At 46.1% G+C, this 17,656-nt stretch overlaps 1 protein-coding gene across 1 annotated transcript; it reads right to left on the bottom strand.

Moving 5' to 3' along the window:
* Positions 1 to 8,299: 8,299 nt before the first annotated feature.
* Positions 8,300 to 17,069, bottom strand: LOC145858086 (uncharacterized). Its single transcript, XM_082956358.1, has 4 exons — positions 16,753 to 17,069; positions 9,280 to 9,364; positions 8,773 to 9,064; positions 8,300 to 8,604 (listed from the first exon to the last, which is right to left on the bottom strand). Exons 1-4 carry the CDS (start codon positions 16,830 to 16,832, stop codon positions 8,534 to 8,536), a joined length of 528 nt encoding a protein of 175 aa, XP_082812484.1. The 5' UTR covers positions 16,833 to 17,069; the 3' UTR covers positions 8,300 to 8,533.
* Between the last annotated feature and the right edge of the window lie 587 nt (positions 17,070 to 17,656).

Below are 17,656 nucleotides of genomic sequence, written 5' to 3'. Positions count from 1 at the left end.
GTCAACGCATTGCCAAATATACAGGGGGAGATACAAACACAAATGACATAAGTACTGGTCACGAGAACACCTGAGAACTGGACTAGCACCAATATAACTATATAGACATGCCCAGTCTACCTAAATGGGCAAAGACGCAACCCCCACTGAATATTATCACACTGATTAGTAAGTCTTAAAAAAAAAAAGAAATCTGAGCATCTCTAGTTCGTATCCTGATAAGAGCTTGGCAGCCCTAAAGTGTTATAGGTTAGGATGTCAAGGTCATGGGTGACCCCAATGAATTAGTGTCCACTTTATCTCTGAGCCCTTAGCTGTTTCCATATTTATGCCTGTCTTTTCTGGGGTCTCCCTGAGGACAGGCTGGCATTCCTTCACAGTGAAGTTTGACCCTGTTCCTCACTATTATCTGATACTAATCAAATCAAATGTATTTACATAGCCCTTCTTACATCAGCTGATATCTCAAAGTGCTGTACAGAAACCCAGCCTAAAACCCCAAACAGCAAGCAATGCAGGTGTAGAAGCACGGTGGCTAGGAAAAACTCCCTAGAAAGCCCAAAACCTAGGAAGAAACCTAGAGAGGAACCAGGCTATGAGGGGTGGCCAGTCCTCTTCTGGCTGTGCCGGGTGGAGATTATAACAGAACATGGCCAAGATGTTCAAATGTTCATAAATGACCAGCATGGTCAAATAATAATAATAATAATAATAATAATAATAATAATAATAACACTAGCTGTGTGCTACTCTATCTGCTCTCTTCAACCCTACGTGGCTTGTTGATGAATACTGGATAGGAATTCTCATCTGCGCTCTGACTCAGTGCTCTCAGCATTTTGCTGCTTTTGTTGGGGTGGTTCTTTTCTCCACAGACCTCCATGCTGGGGTGGTTCTTTTCTCCACAAACCTCCATGCTGGGGTGGTTCTTTTCTCCACAGACCTCCATGCTGGGGTGGTTCTTTTCTCCACAAACCTCCATGCTGGGGTGGTTCTTTTCTCCACAGACCTCCATGCTGGGGTGGTTCTTTTCTCCACAGACCTCCATGCTGGGGTGGTTCTTTTCTCCACAGACCTCCATGCTGGGGTGGTTCTTTTCTCCACAGACCTCCATGCTGGGGTGGTTCTTTTCTCCACAGACCTCTATGCTGGGGTGGTTCTTTTCTCCACAGACCTCCATGCTGGGGTGGTTCTTTTCTCCACAAACCTCCATGCTGGGGTGGTTCTTTTCTCCACAGACCTCCATGCTGGGGTGGTTCTTTTCTCCACAGACCTCTATGCTGGGGTGGTTCTTTTCTCCACAGACCTTTATGCTGGGGCGGTTCCTATAGTAAGGGAATTTTAGTTTGCTTTTCTGATAACTATTTGCTGTGTTCTATTCATGTGCTGTTGTATAGACACATTTTTGTGTTCATGCAAGTGGCTGACTGTACAAATCCTCACTCTCAGTAGCTGCAATTTGGCAGTACGCCCAGACCTTGTTTTGAGAAAGAACAAAATATATCTCAGTTTCAAGATCTCAGCTTAGAGAGAAGAAGTCTCGTGAGATATTGGTCTGTCACATGAAACAGAACGGTAATGATTCATTAATTATGCTAAATCATGCAAATATAACTTGTCTGTGTACAGTCACGGCCAAAAGTTTGAGAAGGACACAAATATTAATTTTCACAAAGTCTGTTGCCTCAGTTTGTATGATGGATATTTGCATATACTCCAGAATGTTATGAAGAGTGATCAGATGAATTGCAATTAATTGCAAAGTCCCTCTTTGCCGAGCAAATGAACTGAATCCCCCAAAAACATTTCCACTGCATTTCAGCCTTGCCAAAAAAGGACCAGCTGACATCATGTCAGTGATTCTCTCATTAACACAGGTGTGAGTGTTGATGAGGACAAGGCTGGAGATCACTCTGTCATGCTGATTGAGTTCGAATAACAGACTGGAAGCTTCAAAAGGAGGGTGGGGCTTGGAATCATTGTTCTTCCTCTGTCAACCATGCTTACCTGCAAGGAAACACGTGCCGTTATCATTGCTTTGCACAAAAAGGGCTTCACAGGCAAGGATATTGCTGCCAGTAAGATTGCACCTAAATCAACCATTTATCGGATCATCAAGAACTTCAAGGAGAGCGGTTCAATTGTTGTGAAGAAGGCTTTAGGGCGCCGAAGAAAGTCCAGCAAGCACCAGGACCGTCTCCTAAAGTTGATTCAGCTGAGGGATCGGGGCACCACCAGTACAGAGCTTGCTCAGGAATGGCAGCAGGCAGGTGTGAGTGCATCTGCACGCACAGTGAGGTAAAGACTTTTGGAGGATGGCCTGGTGTCAAGACGGGCAGCAAAGAAGCCACTTCTCTCCAGGAAAAAACATCAGGGACAGACTGATATTCTGCAAAAGGTACAGGGATTGCACTGCTGAGGACTGGGTGAAAGTCATTTTCTCTGACGAATCCCCTTTCCGATTGTTTGGGGCATCTGGAAAAAAAGCTTGTCCGGAAAAGACAAGGTGAGCGCTACCATCAGTCCTGTGTCATGCCAACAGTAAAGCATCCTGAGACCATTCATGTGTGGGGTTGCTTCTCAGCCAAGGGAGTGGGCTCACTCACAATTTTGCCTAAGAACACAGCCATGAATAAAGAATGGTACCAACACATCCTCCGAGAGCAACTTCTCCCAACCATCCAGGAACAGTTTGTTGACGAACAATGCCTTTTCCAGCATGATGGAGCACCTTGCCATAAGGTGATAACTAAGTGGCTCAAAAAAAAGTGATAACTAAGTGGCTCAGAGAACAAAACATCGATATTTTGGGTCCATGGCCAGGAAACTCCCCAGACCTTAATCCCATTGAGAACTTGTGGTCAATCCTCAAGAGGCGGGTGGACAAACAAAAACCCACAAATTCTGACAAACTCCAAGCATTGATTATGCAAGAATGGGCTGCCATCAGTCAGGATGTGGCCCAGAAGTTAATTGACAGCATGCCAGGGCGGATTGCAGAGGTCTTGAAAAAGAAGGGTCAACACTGCAAATATTGAGTCTTTGCATCAACTTCATGTAATTGTCAATAAAAGCCTTTGACACTTATGAAATGCTTGTAATTATATTTCAGTACTCCATAGTAACATCTGACAAAAATATCTAAAGACACTGAGGCAGCAGACTTTGTGAAAATTAATATTTGTGTCATTCTCAAAACTTTTGGCCACAACTGTATAGCCATATATAAGACAACTGCTGGGACTGCCCAGGGAGAGCTTCTGATTGACTTGTGTACTATGGTGCATTGAGTTGGTTGGAACCTCTCCAGCGCACTGACAATAAACAATGATTAGTCTAAGATTGACTTTGAGTGTCCCTGTGTAACAATTTCCACAACACTTTTTCCACAGACCTCTATGCTGGGGTGATTCCTTTCTCCACAGACCTCTACTCGGTGCTTGAACTGGTTCCTCAAATGGTAGGGAATTACATGACATGAGTATATTGTGATGCAGATACCGGGCCCTGCCTGTACACCTCTCGGATTTGACCTCATAGACAGGGCTGTCATCACCTTTCCTGGTTACCACCACGTGTGTTTGGTCCTCCCAGTGTGCTTAGCTTTCCCGGTCCCACACGTTATGACATGTTCCTCACCAGAACACGACCCCCTGAGATCAGAACCAAATTAATTTTATTCCGATCGTAGTAGGCTGTTGATTACTCCATGTTTCTTATGGCGATGTCATAGGCTTCTGCCATCTGTTGCTGCCACTTCTTAGCATAATCCTAGTATGATTTTTCCTGTTCTTTTATCTGTAACCGAAAGGCAAGGTCAACAGGTAACAGTGGAGCCCTTCCAAATAGCAGGAAATACAGTGACAACCCAGTAGCATCACTGGTGGTACAATTATATGCACGAATGACCTTGTTTAGGTAATCACCTCAGTTGGCCTTTTTCTCTTCATCTAATGTGTCCAACATTGACAATAGTGTACGGTTAAATATCTCCACCAGATTCTCCTGTGGATGATAAGAAGAGGCTCTGGAATTGGCCCGTACAGTTCTGGAAGGCCACCCCTCATAGCCTGCTTCCTCTCTAGGTTTCTTCCTAGGTTTTGGCCTTTCTAGGGAGTTTTTCCTAGCCACCGTGCTTCTACACCTGCATTGCTTGCTGTTTGGGGTTTTAGACTGGGTTTCTGTACAGCACTTTGACATATCAGCTGTTGTAAGAAGGGCTATATAAATACATTTGATTTGATTTTCAAACTCTCTTCCCTGATTGTGATGGCTCAGTTGGTAGAGCATGGTGTTTGCAATGCCAGGGTTGTGGGTTCAATTCCCATGGGGGACCAGTATGGGGGAAAAAAATGTATGAAATGTATGCAATGTAAGTCGCTCTGGATAAGAGCGTCTGTTAAATGACAAAAAATGTAAAATTATTTTTTACACAGCCAAACTTTGGTAAAAAACCTCAAAGCTTTTTTTGCTGCAGTTATCCCTGACTTGTTTTTTGGTGGGGTAGGCTTGTGCAAATTTTGTAAAGTTATCTAAAATAACTAAAATATACTCTTAGCCCCCTCTGCTTTTCTCCGAATGCACATAGTCAAATGAAATAATCTCAAAAGGAGCTGTATCCCGTACATGTTACATTGGGGCCCTAGTTATTACATTGGGTTTCTTTTGTTTGATACACTTACACACTTTAGTGATAAAGTGTTCAATTTCATGTTGCATGCATGGTCAAAGACTGGGACTAGGAAGTCCCAGCTCATGTGTTGCCTTAGTCAACTTGTGATACAGTTCAGTAGCATCCTTCTCTGCATAATGTGTCCTCAAGATTTGCCTTAGTGTGTAGAGTGTCATGTCTGTTTTTCCCTCCAGATAACTCCTCATCTTAAGCCCTGGGCTCACAGCTCTGATTACTGCTTCTATGATGTCTAATTCACTGTATACTTTTCTCAGTCCATTTTCAATCTGATATTCTAGGCTGCTGAAGCTGAGCTTATCTTTCTGATTCTGATCTCCTATCTGTCCATGGATTTTAAAGACTTTATGACTGGGCATACTCCACTCTCTCTGTGGTGTGTGCCTTTCTGGAGCTGGGCCCACCTCTCTGCTGGACTGAGGAGCCCCTCCCTCTTTTCGTCCTGCCGCAGCTCCTGTCTCTCCGCTGGGTTCACTGTCCACTTGCGTCATTGGCGCCGACTGACTGGGACTTGTAGGCAGACTTTTTGCAGCATCCTCCAGGTTCGATATTACTTTGATTTAATCTTTTAGTTGAAGCAGCCAAGACATTCCCACATCCTCTGATTCCAATAAATCCTTCTTCTCACAGTAACCTTCAATCAGCTTGTGGCGCAATACGCAATGGCTCTTTCCTTTTACTTCAAAGTCATCTACACCTCCTATTCCACAACATACAGACAGGTACCGTAAATTGTCCTCAGTTAAAGTCCATAAACTCTGTTCGATTTTATCCAATGTTTCCCTTTCTCGACTCATATTGTCCTACGCACGTGGCAACAACGACAATGCAGGCAATGGCAAGATAGCTAAAATCGTTTCGGTGGTTAGCGGCCCAGCCAGAGCCCGGACTTGAACTTGATCAAACATCTCTGGAGAGATGTGAAAATAGCTGTGCAGCGACACTCCCCATACAACCTGGTAGAGCTTGAGAGGATCTGTGGAGAAGAATGGGAGAATCTTCCCAAACACATGGGTGCCAAGCTTGTAGTATCATACCCAAGAAGACTCGAGGCTGTAATCGCTGCCAAAGGTGCTTCAATAAAGTCTTGAGTAAAGGGGTCTGAAAATTTTGCTTTGTCATTCTGGGATATTGTGTGTATTGAGGGGAATTTTTTTCATCCATTTTCAAATAAAGCTGTAACATTACAAAATATGGAAAAAGTGAAAAGGTCTAAATACTTTCCGAATGCAATGTATATTGTAGCCCAGGCCTACTTCTAATCAGGTAGAAAAGATAATACTTTCCACAAACCTTTGAAAGGTAAATTGAGTCGTGGTGTACTGTATATATACTTTTGTGCATAGCTTATCATGTTTTTTTTCAAAAAGGTGTTTCCCCTGAGCTACATTGCTAATGTTAGCAGCTATTAGTATCATCATTGTTAATTTCACAGCAAGCCTTACACAATCCTTGTCTAACTACACTACTAAATCTGAATTTCACAACTTTATTGTTAGTCGTTATGCTTATTACAGTACTGTTACATAAAAAAGTGACATTGTTCATATTTACAATTTGTTGGGAGGCCAAAGCTATACACACATGTTGAGTATGATGACAGCACCTGTACTGCACATATGTTTAATATATAGATGTATCTCCATATTAAACTGTCAACAGCAGACACAATAACTGTGTTGTTCCCTTTTGATATCAACAAGTACCTTCAGGTTTTGCATGTGTTTACTCTTGTGGGTGCCCTAGCCTAGGCAACCAACTAGCTTTAATGGCTAGCCGTCCAGAAAAATATGTGTACTGTCTTAATAAAGAAAACAATTCCATAACCATTTTTAGACAACTTAGAATGTTGTACATCGTGTTCAGCCGAAGAATAGTTTTCCAGTTTTTTTTCCAGCGACTCGCCATTAAAGTTGGTTAAGTAGGAAAATGATGCCTTTACAGCCTGAATGGTGGATGCTTTATGCACAAGTCGGTCCACGGGGGGGGGGGGGCAGAAGTATATTACCGGGAGTGGGTGCCCATAAAACAGTAGTCTAGGCCCGGGTTTTCCTAACTCGGTCCCCCCGGGTGCACGTTTTGGTTTTTGCCCTAGCACTACACAGCTGATTCAAATAACCAACTCATTATAAAGCTTTGATTATTTGAATCAGCTGTGTAGTCAGTGGTGTAAAGTACTTAGGTAAAAATACTTTAAAGTGCTACTTAAGTAGTTTTGGGGGGTATCAGTACTTTACTATTTATACTTTTGCTTCACTACATTCCTAAAGAAAATAATGTACTTTTTACTCCATACATTTTCAATGACACCCAAAAGTACTCTACATTTTGAATGGCTAGCAGGACAGGAAAATTGTCAAATTCATGCACTTATCAAGAGAACATCCCTGGTCATCCCTATTGTCTCTGATCTGTCGGACTCACTAAACACAAATGCTTCGTTTGTAAATGATGTCTGAGTGTTGAAGTGTGCCCCTTGCTATCTGTAAAAAAAAAATAAAAAAGGAAAAAAAAGAAAATGGTGCATCTGGTCTGCTTAATATAAGCACTTTGAAATGATTTATACTTTTAATACTCAAGCATATTTTAGCAATTACATTTACTTTTGATACTTAAGTATATTTAAAACCAAATACTTTTAGACTTTTACTCAAGTCGAATTTTGCTGGGTGACTTTCACTTTAGTAATTTTCTATTAAGGAATCTTTACTTTTACTCAAGTATGACAATTGGGTACTTTTTCCACCACTGTGTGTAGTGCTAGGGCAAAACCCAAAACGTGCACCCGGGGAGGGGGGGGTATTGGTCTATGGGTATTCAACTCTTACCCTATGACGTCCGGAGCCTGCTGGTTTTCTGTTCTACCTGATAATTAATTGAACCCACCTGGTGTCCCAGGTCTAAATCAGCCAGTGATTAGAGGGGAACAATTAAAAAAAGCAGTGGAACTGGCTTTGAGGTCCAGAGTTGAGTTTGAAAGGTTTCGGCCAGGGATGGGTAACTCCAGTCCTCAGGGACTGGAGTGGTGTCACACTTTTTCCCCATCCCTCGCAAACACAGCCGATTAAACTCATTTAATTCTAAACTGAACATAATTAATTGATTAGCTGATTATTGGAGTCATGTGTGCTAGCTGGGGTTGGCCCAAAACTGTGACACCAATCAGGCCCCTGAGGACTGGAGTTGCCCATCCTTGGTTTAGGCCAACACTGAAATCTATCGCTTGTGGGAAAGCCCACAGCCAGGTGGGTATGTCTAACACTTGTGGGTGGAGTGCCATATCCCCTAACCTGGCTGACAACTCTTTGGACCACGTGGGGTGGCGTGCCAGGCTACATATCTCTTGGCAACCCCATAATTTAAACAATGCAATAAACATATGTAAACATTATACAATTACTAACTCTAGTATGGACTCTGATGTACTCCAAAACCACTGTTGGGCCCTTGGAAATAGGGGAAAATAATAAATGAAGTAATGACTTCATGAAAAAAACTGCAAATGTCAGCAAAGTGTTATTTCCTTCTTTCCACGGATGTGTTAGAACTTTTCTTAAAATAAGCACTCTTGATAGATATTCTTCTTCACACAACTCCTTCAGATAACCCTTCTCTCTCAGAGCTGTCCTTGGTTTTATTTATGACATTTTGCATAGAACATTACACTACTGCCTAACTTAACTTATTTACATAACATTGAAGCTTATCTCCTTTCATTGTTGGACAATATTTGAGCTGTGGTACCGTTCTGTCCAGGAATCTGTTTCCTATTGACCTGTGACCCATGGTCTGTGAGTGGTTTCCTCGGGAAGATAGCAGGGGTTTAGGGGTGAGGTTGGTGACTCAGTTCAGGGCAGGTGAGCTGCTAGGTGGTAGAATTGGTGTTTCATCCCTGAACGCATCTGACTGGAGGTCTGTAAGACAGACATAATAATACATCATCAAAGAGTTAGAAAGAATGACTGATTATCCTATTGGTCTTTTGTCTACGCAAGCAAAGAAGCATGGATTAAAGTAAGAGAGTCTGAAAAGAGAAATAGAACACGCATTTATAGAGAGATACAGAGATACACACAACATACCAATGAGGGATGTGTTCTGCTGGTGGTTGATAACAGACGTCTCTTCCTCCTCCTCTCCCCAGTCTGCAATGTTGGCCGGGGGGATACACTGCTCCAGGAACAGATCATCCTCCTCAGAACAGAATTCCATGTCTTCCGGGGGCCACCGTAACTCGCCACTCTCCACTTCGCTCATGTCCGTGGGCTCCACCATGATGGAGGGAAGCCGCTCCTTCTCTGAGGGACTGAACTGCTGCAGGTGATTGGGAGAGCCCTCTGGACTCAGAGACACCTCCACTGGTTCTGGGAAGATCTGGAGGCAGAGGGAGGGTCCACAGGTAGGTGATTGAATGTAGGCTGACATGGATGGTGACATTAATTCACTGGTATAGACTCCTGTATTGTAAACCTTAGTAGAAGACCCATCATAATCTATTGATCAATAGCATGCCATTTATTAATGGTATTTGGAACGAGAAACATATATGTGATATTGAACATAGATGCAGAGGTTGGGTGGATATGTACCTGGAAAGGTAACCTGTTCTCGTTATTCATCTGCGGTGACATCTCACCCATCGATGACTCCTGGGCACCAAGCGCCTCCATCCCTCTGTGTGTAAAAGATAGTTTTGCTAAATGATATCACACACGAAGTATATACTTGTCACGGTCGTCGTAATGAGCGGACCAAGGCGCACTGTGAGTTTTTTTATTTATTTATTTATTTCACCTTTATTTAACCAGGTAGGCAAGTTGAGAACAAGTTCTCATTTACAATTGCGACCTGGCCAAGATAAAGCAAAGCAGTTCGACAACATACAAAAACACAGAGTTACACATGGAATAAACAAACATACAGTCAATGATGCAGTAGAAAAAAAAAAAAAAAAAAAAAGAAGATTATATACAATGTGAGCAAATGATGTGAGATAAGGGAGGTAAAGGCAAAAAAATGCCATGGTGGCAAAGTAAATAAAGTATAGCAAGAAAAACACTGGAATGGTAGATTTGTAGTTTGAAGAAAGTTCAGAGATAAAATATAAATAATATGGTGCAAAGGAGCAAAATAAATAAAATAAATAAATACAGTAGGGGAAGAGGTAGTAGTTTGGGCTAAATTATAGATGGGCTATGTACAGGTGCAGTGATCTGTGAGCTGCTCTGACAGGTGGTGCTTAAAGCTAGTGAGGGAGATAAGTGTTTCCAGTTTCAGAGATTTTTGTAGTTCGTTCCAGTCATTGGCAGCAGAGAACTGGAAGGAGAGACGACCAAAGGAGGAGTTGGCTTTAGGGGGTGACCAGAGAGATATACCTGCTGGAGCGCGTGCTACAGGTGGGTGCTGCTATGGTGACCAGTGAGCGGAGATAAGGGGGGACTTTACCTAGCAGGGTCTTGTAGATGACCTGGAGCCAATGTGTTTGGCGACGATTATGAAGCGAAGGCCAGCCAACGAGAGCGTACAGGTCGCAGTGGTGGGTAGTATATGGGGCTTTGGTGACAAAACGGATGGCACTGTGATAGACTGCATCCAGCTTGTTGAGTAGGGTATTGGAAGCTATTTTGTAAATGACATCGCCGAAGTCGAGGATTGGTAGGATGGTCAGTTTTACGAGGGTATGTTTGGCAGCATGAGTGAAGGATGCTTTGTTGCGAAATAGGAAGCCAATTCGAGATTTCACTTTGGATTGGAGATGATTGATGTGAGTCTGGAAGGAGAGTTTACAGTCTAACCAGACACCTAGGTATTTGTAGTTGTCCACAAATTCTAAGTTAGAACCGTCCAGAGAAGTGATGCTGGACAGGCGGGCAGGTGCAGGCAGCGATCGGTTGAAGAGTGTTAGTTAGTAGAAGAGTTGAAGAGTGTTAGTTATTTAGTTTTACTTGTGTTTAGGAGCAGTTGGAGACCACGGAAGGAGAGTTGAATGGCATTGAAGCTCGTCTGGAGGGTTGTTAACACAGTGTCCAAAGAAGGGCCAGAAGTGTACAGAATGGTGTCGTCTGCGTAGAGGTGGATCAGAGATTCACCAGCAGCAAGAGCGACATCATTTATGTATACAGAGAAAAAAAAGTATAGTTCCACATAATTTTAATCTCCGTGAAACAAACAAAACAATAAAGAAACAACGAAACGTGAAGTCATGACGTGCACACAGGCAACTAAACACAAACAATATCCCACAAACACAGGTGGGGAAATGGTTACCTAAATATGATCCCCAATCAGAGACAACGATAAACAGCTGCCTCTAATTGGGAACCATATTAGCACCAACATAGAAATAGACATACTAGATCACCCCTAGTCACGCCCTGACCTACTACACCATAGAGAACCAAGGGCTCTCTATGGTCAGGGCATGACAGTACCCCCCCCCCCAAAGGTGCGGAATCTCCGGCCGCAAAACCTGAAACCAAATGGGGAGGGTAGGGGGGGTGATTAGTGTCGGTGGCGGCTCCGGTGCAGGTCGTAGCCCCCGCCCAGGCCCCGGATCCGGCCATCGCACCGGGCTGAACACCGTGCCTGGACTGGGCATCGGCACAAAGGAGGACTCCGGCCCTGGAGCTGGGTTGGATGCCGTGCCTGGACTGGGCACCGGCGCGGAGGAAGGCTCCGGCCATGGAGCAGGACTGGACACCGTGCCTGGACTGGGCATCGGCGTAGAGGAAGGCTCCGGCCTTGGAGCTGGACTGGACACCGTGCCTGGAAGCTCCGGGCCGTTGACCGTCGCTGGAGGTTCCGGACTGTTGACTGTCGCTGGAGGTTCCGGACCGTGGACCGTCGCTGGAGGTTCTGGACCGTGGACCGTCGCTGGAGGTTCCGGACAGTGGACCGTCGCTGGAGGTTCCGGACCGTGGACCGTCGCTGGAGGTTCCGGACCGTGGACCGTCGCTGGAGGTTCCGGACCGTGGACCGTCACTGGAGGTTCCGGACCGTGGACCGTCGCAGGAGGTTCCTGACCGTAGACCATCGCAGGAGGTTCCGGACCGTGGACTGTCGCAGGAGGTTCCGGACTGTGAATGCGCACTGGAGGCCTAGTGCATGGAGCCGGTACAGTGGCACCGGACTGGTGACACACACTTCAGGATGAGTGCGGGGAATAGGCACAGGACGTACCGGACTGGGGAGGCGCACTGGAGGCCTGATGCGTGGAGCTGGTACAGGTGGCACCGGACTGGTGACACACACTTCAGGATGAGTGCGAGGAACAGGCACAGGACGTACCGGACTGGGGACACGCACTTCAGGGCGAGTGTGAGGAGCAGGCACAGGACATACCGAACTGGGGAGGCGCACTGGAGGCCAGATGCGTGGAGCCGGCACAGGTTGCACCGGACTGGTGACACGCTCTTCAGGGCGAGTGCGAGGAGCAGGCACAGGACATACCGAACTGGGGAGGCGCACTGGAGGCCAGATGCGTGGAGCCGACACAGGTTTCACCAGACTGCTAACCGGATCTTCTGGTCAAATGTTGAGCAGAACACACTTGCACAACATCTCTCTCATCTCTCTCTCTCCCAACTTCTCCATTGTCTCTCTGACAGTCTCTGGCTCTTCCCGCGGCTCAGCCGCCAGCTCCATGTGCCCCCCCCCCCCCCCCAAAAAAAATATTGGGGTTTCTGTGGCCGTTGTCTGACGACACGCTCCTCCAGAGTTTGCCATTCGGGCTCTGGCACTCTCCTCGGCCGGCCACCCCTTGTGCCCCCCCCCCCCTCAAAAAACTTGGGGTTGTCCTTGGGCTTTCTGTGGCCGCGAACCCTGGCGTCGTCGCTGTCCTCCATTATTACCTTCCGTCTGCCGCCAAGGAAGGGTTTCGCATCGTTCCATCACTTCCTCCCATGTCTTAAACTCCTTTCCCTTTTGGGCACGCTGCTTGGTCCTGGTTTGGTGGGATATTCTGTCAAATTAGTCGTAATGAGCGAACCAAGGCACAGCGTGAGTATAGTTCCACATAATTTTAATCTCCGTGAAACAAACGAAACGTGAAGTCATGACGTGCACACAGGCAACTAAACACAAACAATATCCCACAAACACAGGTGGGGAAATGGCTACATAAATATGATCCCCAATCAGAGGCAACGATAAACAGCTGCCTCTAATTGGGAACCATATCAGCACCAACATAGAAATAGACATACTAGATCACCCCCTAGTCACGCCCTGACCTACTACACCATAGAGATCCAAGGGCTCTCTATGGTCAGGGCGTGACAATACTGTACAAAGCCACTGGGATGAACTACAGGAACGCAGTACACAAAGACAGAAACACATTCACACTCAGCATTGATGCAACACTTTACATGGCTGAGTAGACAGAGACAAAAAGTTACATCTTACTCATACTACACTGTACACATACACAATTCTGCATGCACAAGTGTCTCAGAAGGAATATATACTATTGAGCTACACAAAACCTTGGATCAGGTGGTACTGATGTAACCATTGTTTGCGCGGGCAATCCTGGCACCAGAGTAGACCCTAGATTGGAAGATGTTCCCGGGATTCTTCCTATGGCATTGAGGAGTATACCACATCAATCATTGGCTTCATCAATAAGTGCATCGATGACGTTGTCCCCACAGTGACCGTACGTACATACCCCAACCAGAAGCCATGGATTACAGGCAACATCCGCACTGAGCTAAAGGCTAGAGCTGCCGCTTTCAAGGAGCGGGACTCTAACCCGGAAGCTTTTAAGAAATCCTGCTATGCCCTCCAACGAACCATCAAACAGGGAAAGTGTCAATACAGGACTAACATCGAATCGTACTACACTGGCTCCGACGCTCATCGGATGTGGCAGGGCTTGAAAACCATTACAGACTACAAAGTGAAAAAAGCCGTGAGCTGCCCAGTGACACGAGCCTACCAGACAAGCTAAACTACTTCTATGCTAGCTTCGAAGCAAATAACATTGAAACATGCATGAGAGCACCAGCTGTTCCAAACGACTGTGTGATCACGCTCTCCACAGCCGATGTAAGACATTTAAACAGGTCAACATTCACAGGGCCAGACGGATTACCAGGACGTGTACTGCGAGCATGTGCTGACCTAGACACACTCCAATTTGCCTACCATCCTAACAGATCCATAGATGATGCAATCTCTATTGCACTCCACACTGCCCTTTCCCACCTGAACAAAAGGAACACCTGTGTGAAAATACTATTCATTGACTACAGCTTAGCATTCAACACCATAATGCCCTCAAAGCTCATAAATAAGCCAAGGACCCTGGGACTAAACACATCCGCCATGCTGATCCTCAACACAGGGGCCCATCAGGGGTGCATGATCAGTTCCCTCCTGTACTCTCTGTTCACTCATGACTGCACAGCCAGGCACGACTCCAACACCATCATTAAGTTTACCAATGACACAGTGGTAGGCCTGATCACCGACAACGACGAGACAGCCTATAGGGAGATGGTTAGAGACCTGACCGTGTGGTGCCAGGACAACAACCTCTCCCTCTAAGTGTTTAAGACAAAGGAGATGATCGTGGACTACAGGAAATGGCAGTCCGAGCTCGCCCCCATTCTCATTGACGGGGCTGTAGTGGAGCAGGTTGAGAGCGTCAAGTTCCTTGGTGTCCACATCACCAACAAACTAACATGGTCCAAGCACACCAAGACAGTCGTGAAGACAGCACGACAAAACCTATTCCCCCTGAAAAGATTTGGCATGGGTCCTCAGATCCTCAAAAGGTTCTAAAGCTGCACCATCGAGAGCATCCTGACTGGTTGCATCACTGCCTGGTATGGCAACTGCTTGGCCTCCGACCGCAAGGCACTAGAGAGGGTAGTGCGTACGACCTAGTAAATCACTGGGGCCAAGCTTCCTGCCATCCAGGACCTCTACATCAGGCGGTGTCAGGGGAAGGCCCTAAAAATTCTCAAAGACTCCAGCCACCCTAGTCATAGACTGTTCTCTCTGCTACCGCACGGCAAGCAGTACCGGAGCGCCAATTCTAGGTCTAAACAGCTTCTACCCCCAAGCCATTAGACTCCTGAACATCTAATCAATTGGCCACCCAGACTATTTGCATTGCCCCCCCTCTTTTACGCCTCTGCTACTCTCTGTTATCTATGCATAATCACTTTAATAACTCTACCTACATGTACATATTACCTTGATTACCCCAACTAACCGGTGCCCCGCAATATTGACTCTGTACCGGTACCTCCTGTATATAGGCTCGCTATTGTTATTTTACTGCTGCTCTTTAACTACTTGTTACTTTTATTTCTTATTCTTATTTGTATTTTGTAAACTTGTAAGTAAGCATTTCACTGTAAGGTCTACACCTGTTGTATTCGGCGCATGTGACAAATAAAATTTGATATGATTTCTCCGTTATATGGAACCCTGCCTGTGTTTATCATACACAACCTTGAAGGATCATCATGTTTTTGCCTGGATGACTAACTGACCTTCTCACGATGCTAAGAAGCCTTGCCACTTCTACCAGCAGGCTCTGGACACCAGTCAGTTACACAGTTGTTGTTGACAGATGCTTGTCCTCTATCCCTCCCTCTCTCTTCCTGTTGCTCCCCTTATCCCTCTCATCGACCAACCCCTCCCGTACAAACACCTGTCCCAGAGAGATCTGTCCTGGTGCTAGTACTATACACACACTGTCTCTCTGGTCACGCCCAACTGGCTCAAGCAGCTTCCCAAATGCAAACAGATGCAAATCAGGAAACTACTCACCTCAATGACCTCTCTAAGAACATATTCACTAGTGTACCTCATGACAACCACATCCGTTTTTCTGAGCATAATTCTCTCTAGTCCCTCATGCCATGAATGCAGGCCACATTGCATGTCCCTCATCACTTTGAAACAGGCCCTTCATTGGTCAGAGGGGTCAGTGCTATAGTTGATTGGCTGGGGCTGGTCTGTGAGGTAGCAGAGTGAATCCCAGTTGTGGTAAGCCTAATCACCATGTTCACATGGCCCCTCAAACCACCCACTCATGCATGTGTGCAGTGCTAAAGCTCAGTGCTGTGTCCAAAGCCAAGCCTCCATGCTAAAACGGAGAAACGTAGTTTCCCATTCACTGTATGAGCCTGAGTTATTTCCACTGCATGAGCCGGAATTATTTCCACTGCATGAGCCGGAATTATTTCCACTGTATGAGCCGGAATTATTTCCACTGTATGAGCCGGAATTATTTCCACTGCGTGAGCCTGAGTTATTTCCACTTTAAATCTGTTTATGTTTTCCAGAAAAGCCCCCCGAGGATTAAGAGGAACTGAAGATCTGTCTCCCCATTCTCACCACTCCTCCCAGCGAAAGTCTGGTACTATGGCCTTCTGTCACTGTGGCCATCACTCACTCCTGTTGACATGCCTTTCGTTTTAATGAGGCTGGGCTGTAAGAGTCTTTCAAAGCGGCAGAACAACTGTGTAAACCACTTTTACATTCATGTCCAGTTTTCTGTGAAATTTGTTTCAGCTTAAAAAATACCATGTTTTTGACCCAATTCATGTCATGATATGTTATTGACACAGTAACTGTGCTATGTGCATGGATAAGCTGTTTGTGTGTCATCTGTGACGGAAAATGTTCAGCTGGCTTAGCCTAGATGTAATCTCCTCCCTGCCTCCTGAACATTCCTCTGCCAGCCTGTCAGTAAGAAGCTAACACGCTCACTCACTTCATGGTAGCGCAGGAGGATTGTGGGCAGGAAACGGGGACAAATCACAATGTGCAAACTGATGACAGACCACAGATAACACAAACATGTTCAGCTCCACCACTGATTCACTCACCCATACACCAATTTGACTCTCTACTTCCCCTAACCATCAAACCCACACTTTCTATACACTTTTTCACTGGTGCTATCTTAGTATAATTTCTACACTCTACTATGAGGTCCTGACACAGGTCAACATCTCCATAACAGTCATCATCAATTGTAACTAGAGCATCACTGCACACCTGTGTGATCCACACACACAATCAGAGAGGAGTCTTACCCTTCTGTGGTCAGGCAGAAGTCTTCCCCATCCTGGCAGACCTCCACACCTTCCAAGGTGGTCACTCCCATGGTGGGCATAGAGGGCCGAGGAGGGGGTGCAGATGGAGGGGTGCAGCTCCTACAGCACTCTCCCTCCGCTGGCCCCTCAGGGGAGCAGCTGGTCTCCAGGGTGACGCCTGGATGGGCTATGACGGGGTCCACGTGGGAGGGGTTCTGAGGGTGGAGACTGTGATCAGTTAGGTTGCTCCTTCTGTGGGTCAACACGAGACTGACCTAAAAAAGAAACGTGGTCCACTAGTCCACAGCCTCTGGGCTTCTCTGTCTACCAGCTTCCCCCTCTTTGTCTCTCTCCCCTCTACCTCTCCTTTTCTCTCTCTCTCTCTCTCTCTCTCTCTCCTCCCCCCCCCCCCCCCCCCCCCCCCCTCTCTCTCTCTACGGGTAGGGCTTTGCAGAAGTGGGATTGTGGGATTAGCGTCTCATTTGATTATGGAGGCTGGGTGGGTGACATCAGCCTGTCCCTCTGCCAAGTGGGCACAGAGTGCAAGAAATCTGTGGAACATGAAACAGGCACACCATCCAGCGGCGTGCACTGTTTCATTGGCTCTGTAAGTGTGCAGCTGCTCACACGCAGTCTGCCGAGGAGACGTTTCACTCCTTCAGTCAAGAATAAGCAGGCTGTGCCCCCACCACCTCTCTCTCTCTCTATTTCTGTCTCTCTCTCCCGGTGTGTGCTGTCACTCTCGTCAGAGTGGATTTGGACAATTCAAGGGAATTAGCCTTGGGATCAAAGTCTCAGGGGTGTGGTGGATATATATATAGCAGCAGGCAGCAGGAAAGCCATGCCCACTCAAACACAGCATCAGTCACTGTAATCCCCATAGTACACATCCTGTGGTTCAAGC

The sequence above is a fragment of the Salmo salar genome, chromosome 09 (assembly GCF_965601325.2).
Source record: "Salmo salar chromosome 09, fSalSal1, whole genome shotgun sequence".
In the NCBI taxonomy this organism is placed as follows: Eukaryota; Metazoa; Chordata; class Actinopteri; order Salmoniformes; family Salmonidae; genus Salmo; species Salmo salar.
This window is presented reverse-complemented; position numbering and strand designations above follow the sequence as displayed.